Here is a 7,565-nt window from a genome sequence, read left to right as displayed (position 1 = left end):
CGCTTTACGGCAGCGCGGCGGGGGGCAGCGGGGCCGGGGGGGATTTTGGGGGGGTCCCGGGGGGGGCTTTGGGGGGTCCCGGAGGGTCCCGGGGGGGGCCGGGGGCCGGTGCCCCCCCCGAGGATGCCGCTGGCCGTGCAATGGCCGTTCCCCACGGAGCCGTCGCGGCGCTGGGCCCTGGCGAGCCGCGTGGTCACGGGCCTAGTGGGCACCTACAGCTGCGTGTGGACTCGTGAGTGACCCCCCTAAAATCTGAGAGACCCCTCCTCAAATCCCGATTCTGAGGGGAGACACCCCCCCAAAATCCTGGGTCTGAGGGAAAGACCCCCCCCTAAATCCCCGTTCTGAGGGGAAACACCTCAAAATCCCCGTTGTGAGGGGAAACCCCCCCAAATTCCGTTTCTGAAGGGAAACCACCCAAAATCCCGATTCTGAGGGGAAAGACCCCCCCCCCTTCCAAAATCCCGGTTCTGAAGGAAGAACCCCCCCCCCAAATCCTCGTTCTGAGGGGAGACCCCCCCCCCAAATTCCGTTTCTGAAGGGAAACCACCCAAAATCCCGATTCTGAGGGGAAAGACCCCCCCCAAATCCTCGTTCTGAGGGGAGACCCCCCCAAAATCCCACCTGGACTCCCCCCCCCCCGTCACCCCCAGACCCCACCAGGCCACCCTGGCCCAATTTTGGGGGGGGGGGGGTCCCATCCCTTTATTTTTTCAAGACCCCCCCCATCCTCCCCAGTAGGTTTGGGACCCCCCAAATCCTTTCAAATCCTCGGGACCCCTCCCCAAATATATTTGGGACCCCCCCCTCAACACCCTCCAAACCCTCCCCACGACCCTCAAACCCCTCTGGGACCCCCCAAAATCCTTCAGACCCCCCCCAAAACCCCCCAAATTCCTCCTCCAACTCCTTTACAACCCCTTGAGGACCCTCCTAATCCCCTTAAACCTCCTCGAGGACCCCTCAGACCCCCCCCAAAACCCCCCAAATTCCTCCTCCAACCCTCTGGAACCCCCTGAGGACCCTCCCAAGTCCCCCAAATCCCCCAAAACTTTAAAATCCCCATTTCCAGCCCCTCTGGGACCCCCAAGGACCCCCCCAACCCTTTTAAACCTCCTCGAGGACCCCTCAGACCCCCCCAAAACCCCCAAATTTCTCTTCCAACCTCCTGGGGACCCTCCCCAATGCCCCAAAGCCCCCCCGGGACCCCTCCCCAGGGTACCTGAACCGGCTGCGGGTCCACAACGCCGAGGTTCTGCACGAGCTGGTGGAGAGGAGGGGTCCCGGGACCCCCCTGCTGACCCTGTCCAACCACGCCTCCTGCATGGACGACCCCCACCTCTGGGGTACCTGGGGGGGGGTCCTAGAGGGGCTGGGGGGGGGTTGGGGGGGGTTTGGGGGGGTCCCAGGGGGGTCCTGAAGGGTTTTGGTGGGGTCTCAGGGTGGTCTGGAGGGTCCTAAAGGGGATGGGAGGGGTGTGAAGGGTTTGGGGGGGGTCCTGTGGGGGTCTGGATATTTTGGGGGTGTCCTGGGGGGTCCTAGAGGGGCGAGGGGGGCATTGGGGAGGGGTCTGAAGGGTTTTGAGGGGGGTCTGGATTATTTTGGGGGAGTCCTGGGGGGTCCTAAAGGGATTGGGGAAGGAATTTGGGGGGTCCTGAAAGGGTTTGGGGGGGGTTCTTGAGAGGTCCTGTGGGGGTCTGGATTATTTTGGGGGAGTCTCTGGGGGTCCTAGAGGGGCTGGGGGGGGTCTTGGGGGGTTTTAAAGGGGTTTGGGGGGTCCTGGGGGGGTCCTGAAGGGTTTTGGTGGGGCCTCAGGGTGGTCTGCAGGGTCCTAAAGGGGATGGGGGGGCATTGGGGAGGGGTCTGAAGGGTTTCGAGGGGGGTCTGGATTATTTTGGGGGAGTCCTGGGGGGTCCTAAAGGGATTGGGGAAGGAATTTGGGGGGTCCTGAAGGGGTTTGGGGGGGTACCAGGGGGGTTTTGGAGGATTTTGAGGGGTCCCAGGGGAATCTGGATTATTTTGGGGGAGTTCTGGGGGTCCTAGAGGGGCTGGGGGGGGCTTGGGGGGGGTTTAAAGGGGTTTGGGGAGTCCTGGGGGTCCTGAAGGGATTGGGGAAGGAATTTGGGGGGTCCTGAAGAGGTTTGGGGGGTCCTGGGGGGGTTTTGGAGGATTTTGGGGGAGTCCCTGGGGGTCCTTGAAGGGTTGGAAGAGGAATTTGGGGGGGGTCCTGAAGGGTTTTGGGAGGGTCCCAGGGGGTCTTGAAGGGGTTGGAGGAGAAATCTGGGGGGTCCTGAAGGGTTTGGGGAGTCCTGGGGGGTCCTAGGGGGGGTTTGGGGGGTGGTCTGAAGGGTTTTGGGGGTCATGGGGGGGGTCTGGAGGATTTTGGGGGGTCCTAAAGGGATTGGGGAAGGAATTTGGGGGGTCCTGGGGGAGTTTCAAGGGGGTTTTTGGGGGGTCCCCGTGACCCCCTGTGACCCCCCCAGGGTCCCTGAAGCTGCGACACGTCTGGAACCTGCCCAGGATGCGCTGGTAGGGCTGGGGGGATTTGGGGGGGATTTGGGGGTCCCAGGAGGGTCTGGGGGGGATTTGGGGGGGATTTGGGGGTCCCAGGAGGGTCTGGGGGGGATTTGGGGGGGATTTGGGGGTCCCAGGAGGGTCTGGGGGGGATTTGGGGGGATTTGGGGGGTCCCAGGAGGGTCTGGGGGGGATTTGGGGGGATTTGGGGGGTCCCAGCAGGGTCTGGGGGGGATTTGGGGGGGATTTGGGGGGTCCCAGGAGGGTCTGGGGGGGATTTGGGGGGGATTTGGGGGTCCCAGGAGGGTCTGGGGGGGATTTGGGGGGGATTTGGGGGTCCCAGGAGGGTTTGGGGGGGATTTGGGGGTCCCAGCGCCCCCTCCCCACATTTCCCCTGCCCAGGACCCCCACGGCCGCTGACATTTGCTTCACCCGGGAGCTGCACTCGCTCTTCTTCAGCCTGGGGCGCTGCGTGCCCGTGTGCCGCGGTAACGGGGGAAACTGGGGAAACTGGGGGGGACTGGGAGTGCTGTGTGCCCGTGTGCCGCGGTAACGGGGGGGAACTGGGGAAACTGGGATGGACTGGGACGGACTGGGATGGACTGGGATAAACTGGGGGGGACTGGGATAAACTGGGATAAACTGGGGGCGCTGTGTGCCCGTGTGCCGCGGTAACGGGGGAAACTGGGATAAACTGGGACAAACTGGGACAAACTGGGATGGACTGGGATAAACTGGGATGGACTGGGAGCACTGTGTGCCCGTGTGCCGCGGTAACGGGGATAAACTGGGGAAACTGGGATGGACTGGGATAAACTGGGATAAACTGGGAGTGCTGCGTGCCCGTGTGCCGCGGTAACGGGGATAAACTGGGGAAACTGGGATGGACTGGGACAAACTGGGATGGACTGGGGATGGACTGGGATAAACTGGGATGGACTGGGGGTGCTGTGTGCCGCGGTAATGGGGGGAACTGGGGAAACTGGGATAAACGGATAAACTGGGATAAACTGGGGGGGACTGGGATAAACTGGGATAAACTGGGGGGGACTGGGATAAACTGGGATAAACTGGGGGCGCTGTGTGCCCGTGTGCCGCGGTAACGGGGATAAACTGGGATGGACTGGGACAAACTGGGGGGGACTGGGATAAACTGGGACAAACTGGGATAAACTGGGGGTGCTGTGTGCCCGTGTGCCGCGGTAACGGGGACTGGGAGGGACTGGGGAAACTGGGATGGACTGGGATAAACTGGGGGTGCTGTGTGCCGCGGTAACGGGGACAAACTGGGGGGGACTGGGATAAACTGGGATGGACTGGGATAAACTGGGACAAACTGGGATGGACTAGGGGGGACTGGGATGGACTGGGACAAACTGGGATAAACTGGGGGGGGACTGGGAGTGCTGCGTGCCCGTGTGCCACGGTAACGGGGAACTGGGAGGGACTGGGACAAACTGGGGGGGACTGGGATAAATTGGGATAAACTGGGAGGGAGCTGGGAGCACTGGGAGGGGCTGAGATGGACTGGGATAAACTGGGACAAACTGGGGGGGACTGGGATAAACTGGGGGGGACTGGGAGGGGCTGGGATGGGAGGAACTGGGACAAACTGGCAATGAGCTGGGAAGGGAGCTGGGAGCACTGGGAGAGGGACTGGGAGGCACTGGGCTGCTTCTGATTCATACTGGGAGGCACTGGGCCATTCCCAGTCCATACTGGGATGGTCGCAGTCCATACTGGGCTGTTCCCACTCCATACTGGGATGGTCCCAGTCCATACTGGGCTGTTCCCACTCCATACTGGGAGGGCTGTGGTTCCTGTGGGATTCTCCCAGTCCATACTGGGCCGTTCCCAGCCCATACTGGGAGGGTCCCAGTCTGTACTGGGAGGGCTGTGGTTGCTTTAGGATTCTCCCAGTCCATACTGGGATGTTCCCGGTCCGTACTGGGAGGGTCCCAGTCCATACTGGGAGGGCTGTGGTTCCTGTGGGATTCTCCCAGTCCATACTGGGATGTTCCCGGTCCATACTGGGAGGCACTGGGTCATTCCCAGTCCATACTGGGAGAGTCTCAGTCCATACTGGGATGACTGTGGTGGCTCTGGGTCGCTCCCAGTCCACACTGGGATGGTCCCAGTCCATACTGGGAGGGTCCCAGTCCATACTGGGATGTCCCCAGTCCATACTGGGATTACTGTGGTTCCTTTGGGATTCTCCCAGTCCATACTGGGAGGGTCCCAGTCCATACTGGGAGGGCTGTGGTTGCTTTAGGATTCTCCCAGTCCATACTGGGATGTTCCCAGTCCGTACTGGGCCGTTCCCAGTTTGAACTGGTCCCGCAGGGGACGGCGTTTACCAGCGCGGGATGGATTTCATACTGGAGAAGCTCAACCAGGGAGACTGGGTGCACATGTTCCCTGAGGGTACTGGGAGCCACTGGGAGGGACTGGGAGGGAACTGGGAGGGACTGGGATGGAACTGGGAGGGAACTGGGAGGGACTGGGAAGGACTGAAGGACTGGGATGGAACTGGGAAGGGATTGACGGGAACTGGGAGGGACTGGGAATGAACTGGGAATGGACTGGGAGGGACTGGGAGGAAACTGGGAAGGGATTGAGGGCAACTGGGATGGACTGGGAGAGAACTGGGAGAGGACTGGGAGGGACTCGGGGGGGACTGGGAGGGACTGGGAGGAACTGGGAACAAACTGGGAGGGACTGGGAGCACTGGGATGGGACTGGGAATGGACTGGGATCACTGGGAGGGAACTGGGAGGGACTGGGATGGACTGGGAGGAAACTGGGATGGACTGGGAAGGACTGGGATGGACTGGGAGAGACTGGGAGGGAACTGGGAGGGAACTGGGAGGGACTGGGATGGACTGGGAGGGAACTGGGAGGGACTGGGAAGGACTGGGATGGACTGGGAGAGACTGGGAGGGAACTGGGAAGGACTGGGATGGACTGGGAGAGACTGGGAGGGAACTGGGAAGGACTGGGATGGATTGGGAGGGACTGGGAGGGAACTGGGACAGCGGGCAGGTAACTGGGAACACTGGGAATGGGAACTGGGATGGACTGGGAGCGACTGGGAATGGACTGGGATCACTGGGAGGAAACTGGGAAGGGATTGAGGGGAACTGGGATGGACTGGGAGGGAACTGGGACAGTGGGCAGGTAACTGGGAACACTGGGAATGGGAACTGGGATGGACTGGGAGGGACTGGGAAGGGATTGAGGGCAACTGGGATGGACTGGGAGATACTGGGAGGGAACTGGGAGGGACTGGGAATGGACTGGGATCACTGGGAGGGAACTGGGAAGGGATTGAGGGGAACTGGGATGGGACTGGGAGGGGACTGGGAGGGAACTGGGATCACTGGGAGGGACTGGGAAGGGATTGAGGGGAACTGGGAGGGAACTGGGACAGCGGGCAGGTAACTGGGAACACTGGGAATGGGAACTGGGATGGACTGGGAGGGACTGGGATGGACTGGGAGGGAACTGGGAGGGGATTGAGGGCAACTGGGAGGGACTGGGATGGACTGGGAGGAAACTGGGATGGACTGGGAGGGACTGGGAAGGACTGGGACAAACTGGGAGGGAATTTTGAGGCTCCCTTGGAGGATTTTTGGGTTTCTTGAGGAGATTTTGGGGGTCTGGGTGGAATTTTGGGGTCCCTCGGGAATTTTGGGGTCCCCAGGGGGGGATTTGGGGTCTCCTGGGTGGAATTTTGGGGGTCCCTGGGGGTATTTTGAGTTACTTGGGGGATTTTGGGGGTCCTGGGTGGAATTTTGGGGGTCTCTGGGTGGAATTTTGGGGGGATTTTTGGGGGTCCTGACGCCCCCAGCCCCATTTTCCCCCCTCCAGGTAAAGTGAACCTGGGCCAGGAGGTCGCTCGTTTCAAGTGGGGTGAGACCCCCCAAAAAAAACCCCAAAATCCTCCTTGGACCCCCAAAAAATCCCAAACCTGCCCCAGACCCCCCCCCCAAAAAAAACCCCAAAAGTTCCCCCCAAAATACCCCAAATCCTGCCCTAAAAACCCCAATAAAACCCCCAAAATCCCCCCAAAACCCCCTCAAAAAAACCCAAAATGTCCCAAACTCCCCCCCAAAAAATCTCCAGGGACCCCAAAAAACCCTGGGACCCCAAAAAATCTCCTCAAAAAACCCCAAAATGTCCCAAACTCCCCCAAAAAAACCTCCAGGGACCCCAAAAAACCCTGAGACCTCAAAAATCCCCTCAAAAAACCCCAAAATGTCCCAAATTTCCCCCAAAAAAAACCTCCAGGGACCCCAAAAATTCCCCTCAAAATCCCCCCGGACCCCCCCAAAAAACCCCAAAAGTTCCCCCCAAAATACCCCAAATCCTGCCCTAAAAACCCCAATAAAACCCCAAATCTCCCCTGGGACCCCAAAAATTCCCCTCAAAAAACCCCAAAATGTCCCAAACTCCCCCCCAAAAAAAACTCCAAGGACCCCAAAAATTCCCCTCAAAATCCCCCCAGACCCCCCCCAAAAAAACCCCAAAAGTTCCCCCAAAATACCCCAAATCCTGCCCTAAAAACCCCCCAAAAAACCCCCAAATCCCCCCAAAAATTCCCTCAAAAAACCCCAAAATGTCCCAAACTCCCCCCAAAGAAACTCCAGGAACCCCAAAAATTCCCCTCAAAAAACCCAAAAATCCTCTCAAAAAACCCAAAATGTCCCAAACTCCCCCCAAAAAAACTCCAGGGACCCCAAAGAACCCAGAGACCCCAAAAATTCCCCTCAAAAAACCAAAAATGTCCCAAACTCCCCCCAAAAAAAACTCCAGGAACCCCAAAAATTCCCCTCAAAATCCCCCCAGACCCCCCCAAAAAAACCCCAAAAATTCCCCCCAAAATACCCCAAATCCTGCCCTAAAAACCCCCCAAAAAAACCCAAAATCCCCCTTGGATCCCCCCAAAAATCCCCTCAAAAAACCCCAAAATGTCCCAAACTCCCCCCAAAAAAAAACCTCCAGGGACCCCAAAAATTCCCCTCAAAAAAACCCAAAATGTCCCAAACTCC

At 59.5% G+C, this 7,565-nt stretch overlaps 1 protein-coding gene across 2 annotated transcripts; it reads left to right on the top strand.

Annotated features, from left to right (window-relative positions):
- The first annotated feature begins 5 nt into the window (after positions 1–5).
- On the top strand, positions 6–6,755 carry LOC141727686 (tafazzin-like). Of its 2 annotated transcripts, XM_074533961.1 has the most exons (6): positions 6–232; positions 1,218–1,346; positions 2,484–2,529; positions 2,917–3,002; positions 4,858–4,938; positions 6,385–6,755. In XM_074533961.1, the coding sequence occupies exons 1-6, from the start codon at positions 124–126 to the stop codon at positions 6,738–6,740; spliced, it is 807 nt and encodes a 268-aa protein (XP_074390062.1). In that variant the 5' UTR covers positions 6–123; the 3' UTR covers positions 6,741–6,755. The 2 variants fall into 2 exon arrangements, with proteins under 2 accessions (XP_074390062.1, XP_074390063.1); XM_074533962.1 differs by lacking the exon at positions 4,858–4,938.
- Positions 6,756–7,565: the final 810 nt, after the last annotated feature.

The sequence above is a fragment of the Zonotrichia albicollis genome, unplaced genomic scaffold, assembly GCF_047830755.1.
Source record: "Zonotrichia albicollis isolate bZonAlb1 unplaced genomic scaffold, bZonAlb1.hap1 Scaffold_187, whole genome shotgun sequence".
Lineage (NCBI taxonomy): Eukaryota > Metazoa > Chordata > Aves > Passeriformes > Passerellidae > Zonotrichia > Zonotrichia albicollis.
The sequence above is the reverse complement of the archived record's forward strand: the minus strand, read 5'-3'. Positions and strand labels throughout refer to the sequence as shown.